The sequence below is a fragment of the Rhagoletis pomonella genome, unplaced genomic scaffold (assembly GCF_013731165.1).
Source record: "Rhagoletis pomonella isolate Grant_MI unplaced genomic scaffold, Rhpom_1.0 Rhpom_scaffold_00001, whole genome shotgun sequence".
Taxonomy (NCBI): Eukaryota; Metazoa; Arthropoda; class Insecta; order Diptera; family Tephritidae; genus Rhagoletis; species Rhagoletis pomonella.
This window is the reverse complement of record NW_023458555.1, coordinates 49,820,170-49,833,818: the sequence shown is the minus strand read 5'-3', so window position 1 is coordinate 49,833,818 and position 13,649 is coordinate 49,820,170. Positions and strand designations below refer to the sequence as shown.

Below are 13,649 nucleotides of genomic sequence, written 5' to 3'. Positions count from 1 at the left end.
CACGCCATTTTTTCTATATTTGTTTGCGATGTTGCTTTGACCAGGGATCGAAACTTGGCCCTGCGGAGTGGTAATACGCACACGACGCACATTCATGTCACCATCTAAAATATTTCCTTCTATCCTAACTCTCGAACTGTACATACATATTAAGGACTTAGTTGAACTCGGAATTGTTCTCTGTTTAAAGTTATGATTTTGAATTCAGGGAAAATCACTCAATTAATTCCTACTGGGTGCGTGTACCTTGCACAGATGCATACATACTTATAAACAAAGTTAGTACTGCATACAAATTCCATATAAAAGCCGTCACAAACCTCTAACTATTTCTTTAAATAATAAAACTCAAATGGAATACAGCCGGAAGAAAACACCTCAACGGAGAGTTACTGCGCTGCTTAACGCAGAGCACAAAGGATGTCCGACCTATTTGCAACGCCATGATATGTTCAAATTCATGCGTTGGAATTTGTGGTTCTGCGCTATGTATCGGCTGCCGCTCGAAAGTTATTTTCCAGTGTTCCTACGATTTATGGCCATTACTTTGGATTGGATTTATGAGCTGTTTTTATATTTCACATTACTACATATCGACATACTCTTCATATGCACAATATATCGAAATCAGGATAAAGATGATTTAGAACTAATCGTTAGTTGTATGCTACAAGCCATTATCTATACATGGGCGCTTATTATTAAAATATTTTTCAAGCGCGTTCAAGCGAAACGCTTAGGATATTTAATGGAATATTTGAACGCTGAAAGTCGCATGCACTCAGCTGCAGGTAAGCAAATAAATATTAAATACGTGAGCTTGAAAAATTTATAAAAAATCTATAAATCTGTAAAAAAAAATCTATCATTAAGGATTCACTTATGTAACAATTAAGGAATCTGCAGCATTGTCCAACACTTGGATTACAGTGTTTATGTTTTGCTGTTATGCTGGCGCCGGATTTTGGCTGTTTGTTCCTATATTTAATCAAGAACGGACTCTGCCGCTTGCCTGCTGGTATCCCATCGATTATAAGGTGTGCTTTTGCGAAGAGAAACTTTTGTATTCCCTTTTTGATCTCGTTTTTTCACGCTTACTTTTAAACCCCTTCCAGGTTCCAATTGTTTATGAAATCGTTTACTTACTTCAAGTTATTGGACAACTACAAATCGCCGGTGCTTTTGGTTGCACCAGTTCTTTCTTTTTACTTGTTTCTGTGCTATTTTCTGGGCAATTCGACATCCTTAACTGCAGTTTGAAGAATATTTTAGCTACAACTTACCTTAATTTGAGGAAACCAATGTCGGAACTTATGTAAGCTCAGATTTTATTAATCACTATGATCGTTTTTCGTTGAGTTTAACAATAGATATTTAGTTTCTTTTTTTTAATTTTGTTTAAATTATTTTTTCATTTTCGATATACATATGTAGTACGTATACGAGTATTGCACATATTTTTCTTTCTTTCATTTTCCTCACCAGCAACCTTTGCACGTCTGCTTTAAGCTTCTGCTTTCTTATTATCTATAGGATTGCATTGGACTAGATTTCTGGGAAAGCGGCAAACCGTGGTTTTAATCATAGTACTACGCTACCATACCATGCCATTACAGGTCTGACTAAGCTTTATACCATAACTTTTTTTAAGGTTTTCTGACACGCCCCGACAATTTTCAACGCTCGATTAGCCAATCTCAGTCATACTATGCAGTTTCTCGTAGGTGATGTGTGGTGGCTTTGGAAAGAGGATGAGCAAATTGTGTCCTGCAAGAGGGACGTTTTACATATTTCCTTTTTCAGCTACTCGAGAAAATAGTAATAGAACGAATGTCAGCGGACTGCTCGCGAAATCAGGGATGCGACATAAGTACAATCTCGATTTACTCTGCGTCACGGCAGCTAGATCCATTCTGTTTGCTTCTGATCCCATCACGCAGTGGCCTGAAACAATCTTAATTAAATGTCGGAGAAGTGATCGCACCAGTCTGAGCAATGGACTAGATTTTGTATCTAATATAGGCCAGTCATGTGGTATCCTACATTTGGGATATGTATACCATCTTCTATTCGCCTGTTAGGTACAGGTATTTTCCGGCCCTCATTTGCAAGATGATAGCGAAATACCTACGTTGGGAGCAGCACTAACCAGAGACGATAAGGTTCCCTTCCTTGTCAGTTTATACGTCATGCAATTTCCTTTTATATCACAGTGATCTGGCACTATATCTGTCACGAAAACTGAGGCTGAGAGGAAGCTCTTGCGAGTATACCTCACTTCTCACTTTGAGGTCTTACTTGGAGCCATCGATGTAAATCAGGACAATGCTATCTGAAACCGAATGTCGTTTCACTAAACCGCAGCCAGAACTCAATTAACACTCCGGTCTTGTGTTTTGTGTGGGTCTGGACGCTTGTATCATAAAAACCTGTGAACAGGATGAACCGCGACTAAACAAAAATCGGAGTAGTCTTGTATCGGTAAAAAGTATTCGAAAGTGAACCTTAATGCAGCCTAGACATTCGAAAATTAGATTTTTTCAGTTTTCTCACGGGATTCCGGTGTCTCATGCAGGAGTAGTGAAAAACTAGAAATTAAATAGTAAATCAGTGAGGATTGGTGTATCTATCAATCTTACAGGCATACTCGTATAAAGAGCTTGTCTTCTTTCGAACGCGCTGAACCTGGTGAAAAGCTACGCCATGCGAAGAAATAAAGCATCTCGAGGCTAGTTCGCGACTATTTCATGACCGTTTCGGGGCTAATTCTGGATCACTCGAGAGTAGTTTCGGACCACTTGACGCTAGTTTGAGAATATTTTTGGGGCTAGTTCGATTTCATTTCGGCACAGTTCACGACTAGATATTTCAGGACCATTCCAAGACTAATTCAGGAACATTTCGGGACTTGTTCGTGATAATTTTGTAACTAGTAACCATTGTGACCATTTCCGGTTCGGAAGATGCTTTCGGGACAAGTTCCGGACTTTTTCAAAACCATTTAAGGCCTATTTCAGGAGAATTTTGGGAATATTTCGGGATAATTTCGAGCTAGTTCGAAACTAGCGAAACTTTTCAAGCACGCCGTATAGCAGAATAACACTCTATCTCAAATTGGGTTGCAGAACGCACTATCTCAGCTGCCGATTCAGAAACGCCCTATCTCAGCACATTTTCAATGCATGTTCAACTTAGAACTGGCTTCCGAGATGGGTCGATCTTCCTGACTAGTATTCCCTACTAAAATCTCACTCTTTAATTTATACCTACTCGTTTTCTCTCTATAATTATTATGTTTTGGGTTTTATACTTCTTAACCGCCTTTTCCTTTCTTTTTCCCCTATTACCCTACCATCAATCTCATATTATTTTCCTTCATTCAACATTTCGCTTAATTTTCAGCGCTCTACGCAACAAACAACAAAGCGCCAACTCCGAGCTCAATCAATATTATAGCGCTAAGGAACATACCACCGATTTAGATTGCATACCACATTTGTTGGATGTGAAATCATCGAAACCCAGAAGCTTCTATGCCGCATTCAAACGTGCATTTGTGCCCTGCATAATACATCACCGTTACATACTTTCTGGCCTTGAAGAGTTGGAGAAGCTATACACTTTCATTTGGTTTCTCAAAACATTAGAAGTGACTTTGCTCGTTTGCTTAGTCTCATTTTCGTGGGTTAAGGTGCAATTAATTCGTCAACAAATTTATATCCAAATTTATGTCAGCTTTTTTATTATAATTTTCTTGTTCTTTTTCAAAGTCGACTGCTGCCAATTCGTTTGTTCGCATTCTCTCACTTAGCCAGTATCTGATCTTGGCTCTATGGGAAATGTTTATGATCTGTTATTCGGGTGAAATTATATTTTTAAATAGCCAGCGGTGTGATGAAGCCCTACAACGTAGTCCATGGTACTTGCATTCGCGTGAAATAAAGCAGGACGTCCTCTTTTTCATACTCAATGCGCAGCGTCCTTTCCGATTGACCGGCGGAAAAATGTATAGCTTGAATGTGGAGAAGTTTCGCAGTGTAAGTATACTGAGTCCTAATTTTATATTTTAATGAAAGTTTGAATTTCTTTTAGATTTTAACTACATCGTTCTCGATCTTGACTATTCTACAAAAAATGGATCAGAGAGAATCACACCCAAAATAAGTATAAATACTCATTCATAAAAAAAGTGAACGAAAGATTAAAAAAATTAAAATTAATAAAAATGTTTTATTTTTTCTTGATTTGAATCGTTTTAATTTCGGTAGTAAGATCAGATTTTGGAATTAAGTTAAACTCTAATGCATTCCAAAAGAACTTATGATTACAAGAACGATCAAACAAAAGTTATGCCATCTAGCCAGCCTTTCCACGTCTCCTCGCTCCATGTTCTATACCTATCTAGATCTTGGTGTTCGTTAAGACAAAGATTCCCTGGATACCAGGGCTGTGTAACGATTTGAATTTAAGCGAGTTGACTCAATTACTCAAGCTTATTTTAATGAGTCGGCTCAATGAGATGGCACAATTGAGCTATGACACTGTGTTGTCGAGGCAACACAGCCTAGAGGTCAGTGTGCGGAATATACCACTTTTGTGGTAGATAAACCATTTTTTTGCTAAAGTGCGTTTCTACCGCATCTACCACCGTAAGCTTAAAATCTACCACATTTTACAATTTTGCTCATTTTACAATGTGGATGACAAGGACAGGTCATGCTTGAGACATTTCTGTATCTCTATACCTTGCACAAACTGTATAATTCTGTCTATTGAGTTATGTTAAGGAACTCTTCTCTGCCCCTAGTAAGGAATATTAGCCTATGGTCACTATTATGGACACTACGTTATTCACTTATTATTTGCTGCTCCTTTTCACTTTTTAGGCGTTTGCATCGCGGCCAGTGATCATTGGAAGTCATTTCTTCTGACATTGGTATTATGCCTCCACAAAGACAATGTCTGTGATCTGGATCTGTCACTAATTTCCAGAGTCGTCTGTACTGATACCAACTTTGAAACTGTGTAATTCTAAGATATTCAATGTCACTTTGACGCACTGCCCATACTTCGGGCTTTTTGATCAACAAGTCTCAAATTACCTTGCTGCTGCTATGATTCAAGCCCATTTATTGGCCTTTGAATCAGTAATGTTTCCAGAACCTCCATTGTAAACATGAAGGCAAGGAGTGCCTAGACCTGGGCTACTGCCAAGTGCATTGCGTTTATCTTCTTGGCTCCTCGGCGTTAGAAAGACATAGATCGCTCTCGTTTTGCTTGTGGAGCTCAAGGTCGATGGTCACTAGAAGCTCCTCTGTAGTTCTCCTTGTAATCTACAGGTTATTTCCACTACCTGGCCTGAAAGAGATTGCAAAAACTGACGGCTTTGTAGATGTCTAATTCACCGACTTTACATCCTTGCTTCGCATTGCGTTTTGACGCCACGATCTTTTGGTGACGAATCCAAATATTTGGGCCTCATGCATAAAAAGTGAGCTAATGCTCAGATTTAATTTTTCCACCAAAGAACTAAGCTCAAGCTCAAGAATTTGCGCTGAAAGTCGAGTGGGAGCGTTTAGCTTTTTATGTATAAGGCCAACTATGTCCAGGTTTAGCCTGAGAAGCTTTTCCTCAACGCTACTACAAATCAGTCGCCACCTTGAAATATGAGAGCCCTCATTATACGATTTTAGTATCCCTATAGCGTAATTTGATGACTTCTCAGCACTCTTTGGGTAATTAATAACCCTATCCTTAAGGGCATTTACAAAAATTAGTAGTAAGATAATGGGATCATTTTAAATTACTTCTCGGCTTAAAATTCCCTAAAGTAGTTGTTAGGAAGATACGCCAGTCAGATTTGTGAGTACTGTAATTTCCGCCATCGTTTAGAACGATATCAGATTTTCAGTAGTTCAGCCTCATTTTTGAGATGTGAACATCGAAAACAAATTTGATATGTAGTCCCATTCCCAGATTTCAGTGGCCGGCCTATTGGATAGCTAGGCTCGAACTTAAGCTTGAAACACATTGGAAATGACGGGCTACAGACCACAGCTGGAAAATTATTTTAACACGTACTCTTATGTAGATAATTATTTTGGCGACGACACGGCAGCACCGCGGCCAGCCAAAAATGTAGCTGTAACCAGATAAGATCTATTTTTATTTGTCTAGCGACAGATAGGATTCTTCCTCTTCTTTTAGGTCAAACTCATACAAATTCATGATGTCGCTACCGCATTCAAAAACTTCATGTCGCCGTCGACAAAGCGTTTAGACTACGTAGATAAAACCTTAATATCGTGTCGTGTGGTGAAGCCTTTTCAATGTGTTCAGAGCTTTAATTCATCACTTGTTAATGTGATGAGTCATTTAACGCTCTTAGCTGCAGTTGAATCCACACGTCCACGTGATATGTAGGTTGAATGTTGGGAAGAGTTATTAGCAACGGTAGAAGTTTTCATCAAATAACATAAAAACTTACCGAACCGTTACGCCTTTTGCCAATTAAGCAGATGTTATTCGATTTTAAATGCTTAAAAATACTAAAAGTTGATTGTGCTAATTTCTACGATAGGGTCCATCATTTCGCTCCCATAATTTATTGTGCATTTTTTAGCTGTTATTAAAAATATATGTACAGCGAATTACATTAGGATGTCCCAGAAAAAATTTTTTTTGTTCAATATCGAACCTCTTAAATTTTATGTATATTAGGGTGATCATTAAAATATCAACATCATGGGCAACCATTGTATCTTGTTTTAGGTACAAAGTAAAGACATCCACGAAAACTTTAAAATTAACACCTTTAAAAAATCGGCCAAACTCATTCATCATTCATTTCATGAATTTATATGAATAATTTTCAATAACAGTAAAATTTTTTAAATTTCAGTCAAAATACTGTCAAATTTACACGTTATTAAAAAAATTTTATTTTTTTAAGTCCAGACAGCGACCCCAACAATTCTTTTTTTTTTAATTTTCGTGGATATATTATTTATTGCGTAGAACAAACTAAAGGGCTGCTTGATACGAAATTAATATGCTGGTATTTATATATAAGGACCACCCTAATGTAAATATATGCAATTTTTATAGCCTGTGCCGACCTAAAGTTGAGCTTTTAAGTGCCTGATTAACTTGTTACACGAGCGGCACCGACAATCAGTAAACATGCGTATCTTTATTAAGCCCGGAAAGGGCAAAGGGTTTCGGACACGCGGCTAGAGCAGATCTCAGTTCGTGCGCGCGACCCGGTTCCTTAGCCACTCGTCATGCCAGTTATGGGCACAAAACCAAGCAGGTTTTCAAAATAAGGCGGACTGAAACAACAGCCTTCGACTAAGCTAGTTAGATCTATTAGAAAAAGTCCTCAACAATTACAACCACATCTACTACTATTAACCTTAGGGCACCTCCTGGTACGGTAAGTGGAAAGGCGTGCTACTCTCACAAAGGTGGAAAATAGCGAGCGTCCCTGAGGTGAAAACAGTCCCCCCCCCACTTTGATAACCTGTGGTTGGGTCAAAGACTTCACCTCAGCACACCCAACAAATTTGATGTACCGATCGACTGCCCACTTCACCCTTCATCATATATGGACGCTAACTATGGCCATTGTAGATCCATGGGGGCTTCGATCGATAAAACAGCCCAAGCCTACCCAAGAGGTCGGATGAAATTGATTTCAGTCCGAAGAATCGCATCAAGTGGCATGGCGAGAGCTTGGATTGGGCGATCGGAACCAGTGGAAACCTTGGAGATTCTGCAAGTAAATACGGATCAGCTGGATCGATAAGAAATGCATTTATGTACATACATATGTAGTCTGGTAATTAAAGCTTACACATTATGGTGAGAAGTGACTCAATTTCGGGAAGATTAATTGTTTTGTATATTGAACGTAGCAAAAAAAATCCTCTGAAATTCCTCTGAGGCACTCTAATATACACGCAAAAGTTCGGCCAACTAGACATACATATCGTCGTTTAAACTGCAAAACCGCGTATCAACAAAATGCAAAACCGCTTATCAAGATAATGCAAAACCGCATATGTGAGGTTGCATAAATTATTTTCTAGAGAGTAACAACACTCATATTTCAAATTAGTTCTCTGTTTTATAAAGCAATCGCACTTCTGGCTAGTATATTTCAGGATGAATGGATAAGGATTGAGCCAAGAGCTTGTGTGAGCAAATCCAATTTTTGCCAGCCAGTGTCAGTTACGCGGTTTTGCAGAAGGACGATACGCGGTTTTGTACTTTAAACGACGATATCTAATAAATGCTACAATACTTAGTACTATTAAAAACTCCAACCGTTTATTAAATTGTCGTTAGCACTATTAAATAACACACGAAGGTGTAAACAATCAGCTGCTAATGACCTGAAAATTGCGAAATCTCACTCCTAAAATATCGCCATTGCTAGTACTCAAGGACACGATTTAATATGCTCCCTAATTCTATAGTACTTAGTACTATTAAAAAATCCAACCGTTTATTAAATTCTCGTTAGCACTATTAGCACACGAAGGTGCAAACAATCAGCCGCTAATGACTCGAAAAGTTGCTAAATCCCACACCTAAAATATCGGCATTGCTAGTACTCAAGCGCACGATTTCACTTGTTCCCAAACTGTATAAAAGTCGAACTTTTCCCCAACTTTAATTATCGTCCGAAGCACTGCTACAAAATAATTTTTGTAAAATGTCCTTCACAAGGAAAAATAATCAAAACACTGCTGCAATCGAGCCGAAGTCGTCCCGGGATTTCTCTAGTGGAAGTTATACATTTCATAGATTGGCTTTTTCCCTTTATCATTGACTGCAGGGTAACAACTTGAGAATTCTCCCACATGTTGAGCGCTTTGCTGGGTATCCTTCTTAGGGACTACAAAAAGGCTATGGACCATACAAGCGACCACGTATCCCCACGTCGGCCTCTCTCAAACCTTTCAGGGGCATGATCACTAAAGAGTGATCCTGCTGTGCGTACTTAATTGGTTACATAGATCTTTGCAGTTGTTCACAAGCCTAGATGTAGTTTTGAATGAGTCTAGAGCTTTCATTAGTGACTAATAGTCAGACATGATATTTATCCTGGCGTCATTAGTCCTTTTAAGAAAACTAGTATCGCCAAGTAGTCGAAATTCGACAACTTTTTTCATACACTTTTGAATTTTACCTGTCACCAATACTAACTACTTTATGTGAACTACTACTTTCAAGTCCACCAGCATAATTTATAGCGAATTTATAGGAAAACTTAAAATCGAATTATGAACATTAATCTCGGATTGATTAATGCTAATTCTACCAAGACTCCTCCAAATTTCTTCAGTAGCTTTTGAAATTAGACCGGAAAAGGAACCTTGATTTTAACTTATAAAAAATATGCATATGTATTTGTATGTATAGATGAGATGTTCATCACTGACTAATACGTCAAACATATACCAATTCAGACTGTAAATACCCGGTAGCGAAAATGGTCACTGGTGAAATCGTCACTAATGAGGATTCAGTGACATCGTCGCTCTTGCTGTGAATCCTAAGCGACATATAGCTGACAATGACACTGGTGACAATGTCATGCAGGTGTACTCCTATCAAAGACTTATAACAGACAATGTCTTTCAGCGGTCACTCATAAAAAGTTCATTGCAGGACATTGTCGCTTGAATATCATCATGAACGACTTCCATATAAACGGAGCCCAAAGTTATTGAAGACTTGATTTGGCCGTACAAGACACTTAAGTGACTAACTCATGACATTCGCTACTGGGTAAGTTTTTCGATTATATCCCCGTAGCGAATGTCATGCATTAGTCACTTAAGAGTCTTGTACGGAAAAATTACGTCTTAAATGACTTTGGACTCCGCTTGTATGGAAGTCGTTCATGACTTTTTCAAATAAATGATAATTTCGTCGTTGATGTCGTCTGCATGACTTGGTCATGCAGTGATCATTAATGACATTCAAGCAACAATGTCCTGCAATAGACTTTCCATAAGTGACCGCTGCAAGACATTGTCTGTTATAAGTCTTTGATAGGAGTACACCTGTATGACATTGTCACCAGTGTCATTGTCAGCTATATGTCGTTTAGGATTCACAGCAAGTGCGACGATGTCACTAACTCCTCATTAGTGACGATGTCACCGGTGACCACTTTCGCTACTGGGATTTGTCTAAAAGCCTCTTGGAGGTTAAAAACTAAATAGCCCACATCTACATAAACTCTTTCTTTTTTCATCAGAATCGTTGCGATTTTATATGTGTATAAATATAGGTGTATATAATTCCATAACGTTATAATAAGTGGTTCCAGAGATAACCGATATGAGAATTTCAGCTTGTATGGGTGGTGCGACGCCCCCGTTTCCAAAATGTACCATTTTCAAATTTCAGGACGTTAGCATAAACGGTTCCAGAGATAAGCTACATGAGAATTTCAGTCTGTACGGGCGGTGCCACGCCCGGCTTTCGAAAATCTACTATTCTTCGCCGTAAGTACGGTATTGACCACATATGTTGCTTTGTCAAATTTCAGGACGTTAACATAAGCGGTTCCAGAGATAAGCGATATAAGAATTTCAGTTTGTATGGGCGGTACCACGTCCCCTCTCCCATTATCTAACACTTTTCGCCACAAGTACGGTATTGATATCATAAATAGCTGTGTAAAATTTCAGGACGTTAGCATAAGCGGTTCCAGAGATAAGCGCTATGAGAATTCCAGTTTGTATAGGCGGTGCTGCCAAGCCCCCGTTTCCAAAATCTACCACTCTTCGCCATAGGTACGGTATTGACCACATATGCTGCTGTGTCAAACTTCAGGACGTTAGCATGGGCGGGTCCAGAGATAAGCGATATGAGAATTTCAGTTTCTATGGGCGGTGCCACGTCCCCTTTTCCAAAAACGACCACTCTTCGCCATATGTACGATATTGACAACATATGTTGCTGTGTTAATTTTCGGGACATTACCATAAGAGGTTCCAGAGAAAAGCGATATGAGAATTTCAGTTTTTTTGGTGGTGCCACGGCCCCTTTCCCATTATCTACCACTTTTCGCCATAAGTACGTTATTGATATCATAAATTGCTGTGTAAAATTTCAGGACGTTACCATAAGAGGCTCCAGAGATAAGCGGTATGAGAACTTCAGTTTGTATGGGCGGTGCCACGCCTCCTTTTCCAAAATCTACTTTTCGCCACAAATACGGTATTGATATCATAAATACCTGTGTAAAATTTCAGAACGTTAGCATAAGCGGTTCCAGAGATAAGCGTTATGAGAATTTCAGTTTGTATGGGCGGTGCCACGCCCTCTCTTCCAAAATCTACGTTTTTTTGCCGTAAGTACAGTATTGAAAACATATCGTCGGCTGAAAGTGTAATCCTGCTAAATCCGTTTTTTGGCGAAATTGACCTTTTGATGCAGTTCGAAGGAGTAGGGGATTCCGCAGTTGGCAAGCAAAAAATACGCCAATACAAGGCGAATTTACATATATAAGGTGGTGTTACTAGCTCAGCTGATTTTGTGTATGTGTTTCGCCCCACGGCTTCTGATATCAAATTGAAAAATTTTGTTTGAATTTCTACACACACTCTTACAGATTTTGACAATTTATGCCGCCAAAGCAAAAACAAAATACTTGTAAATTTTTGTTTTTGTACTCCTGCTATCACCTTATATTAATTCGCCTTGCGGCAATATAAAAATATAATTGTCAAAAATTTATTGATGAGTAAAGCTGCTAAGTACAATCAGGTCAAATTCAACTGCTAAATCCAGCATATTGTGCTTTTGTCGCTCGATTATTGTTCTATCTTAGAGTATTACTTACTTTATGCGTTTAAGCCAAGGTAATAGCCAGCGAATAAGCTTTAATTTTTTATATCTCAAGGAAATTATTGTTACTTATGGAACGAAACAGAAGGAAGATTAAATGCAGAAGAGTTTTCCAGCGTGTGGGTAGATTTGATAGGAACAAATTTAGTACCAAACAATAGTTCCGGGGAGCCAATTACAGTAATTTTTTATAGCGACGGATGCACATATCAAAACCGAAACTGTATTATGGCTAATGCTTTGTTATCCACAGCTATAAATAACAATATCATTATTGAGCAAAAGTTTCTTGAAGTAGGCCATACCCAAATGGAAGCTGATTGTATCCATTCCACTATTGAATGAGCACTTAAGAAAAAAGATATCCATGTTCCTGCAGAATACGTTGAAAGGTGCTGCTAAAGTAACTGATATACGAGCCCTACGGTATACACCAAGTGGCGACATACATTTCAAACTAAGATTCTCCAACGCAAAGAAAATCCCCAGTAGCTGTTTCCTTGCCGTTTTCTCACCTTCCGAATTTATACGAGAGTAGGCGTAGGATTGCTCGCGGAAAGTATGAGATCTCCAGTATTTCAAACGATTACTTCCTGAAGATTGCCACACCTACTATGACAATTTACCTCATGATTGAATAATTTGTATCATACTATCTGGCATTATTGAGTTCCTACTTAAATTATCTTATATGTGGACTTTGTACTATTAATTTGAGAGAGGAATACTTCAAAGGGATAGGAATAAACTGCCTATTTTTGTTGCAATAAACGGAAGAATAAATCTGTTGCATTATTTTATATATATGATTGTTTTTATCTATGGAATCCTATTTTAATTAACTATGTGTCGGGATTAACATTTCTGGGTTAGAGGAAGTCATATCCTTTAAATCGGTGAATGTTTCATTGAAATCGATGGAACGGTGCTTTCAAAAAAGGGATTGCAAAACTTTCTTGTCGCGTACTACGGTTTTTTCAATATATTGAATGGCCAAAACATCAGTTAGGGGGATATCCACATGTCTTACCATGAAGCCTTTGTTGGTATCTGCGATGTAGTATGAGTTCTAGTTGTGGCCCCGGTTATCTCTAGATACTCCGCCTCTTTTGATAACTCAAAATCCTTTCCTTCCAGTGTGGGTTTAGTCAAATTGACTTTCCTTCTTTTGGCGCAAGTCTTTACTGTGGACTTATCGGGGTTATTGGGTTTCTACAATCAATGGCATCTTGCCAAACCTAAAACGTTGAATCCGTTTACTTTTCAGCTTTCCAACCGCCCATCAACAACCAGTGTCCATAGTAAGGGAGCTAGAACACCTCCATAGGGACAAACACGAGTGGACCTTATTAATTGCCTACTGCCTCCTAGGTCCGTTATCATATTGGGTTGTTCAAAAAGTCAGTGCAGTTTTTCTGGTGTACATGTAATATTTTTGTGCTGAGCTGTTTATTTGCTTTAAAACAAATACCTTCCTATATATACCGGTAGATACTAACGACATCGTTAAAAACTAAATTTAGGAGTTTTGATTAGAAAGGAACTGAGGCTAATTGATCTAAAATATCGTTGTAGATTTTCTATGTTTTCGCCGCTTACAACGCAATGGGAAAAGTAGTAATGCATTACATGCGTAATAAATAATGTAATGTATTTCTTATGAGTTCTAGATTCTATTACTGATCAATATGTAATCAGCATTCTAATGTATTCAAAAAGTCCCAAAAATTGCATATTAAATCACATACATTCCTTGATACTAGGTACTGATAAATTGA

General features: G+C 38.3%; 1 protein-coding gene across 1 annotated transcript; it reads left to right on the top strand.

The window, feature by feature from the left end:
• Nucleotides 1-336: 336 nt before the first annotated feature.
• On the top strand, nt 337-4,183 carry LOC118751427 (odorant receptor 83a). Its single transcript, XM_036486256.1, has 6 exons — nt 337-791; nt 874-1,037; nt 1,116-1,315; nt 3,403-3,691; nt 3,771-4,037; nt 4,093-4,183. The coding sequence occupies exons 1-6, from the start codon at nt 353-355 to the stop codon at nt 4,162-4,164; spliced, it is 1,431 nt and encodes a 476-aa protein (XP_036342149.1). The 5' UTR covers nt 337-352; the 3' UTR covers nt 4,165-4,183.
• Nucleotides 4,184-13,649: the final 9,466 nt, after the last annotated feature.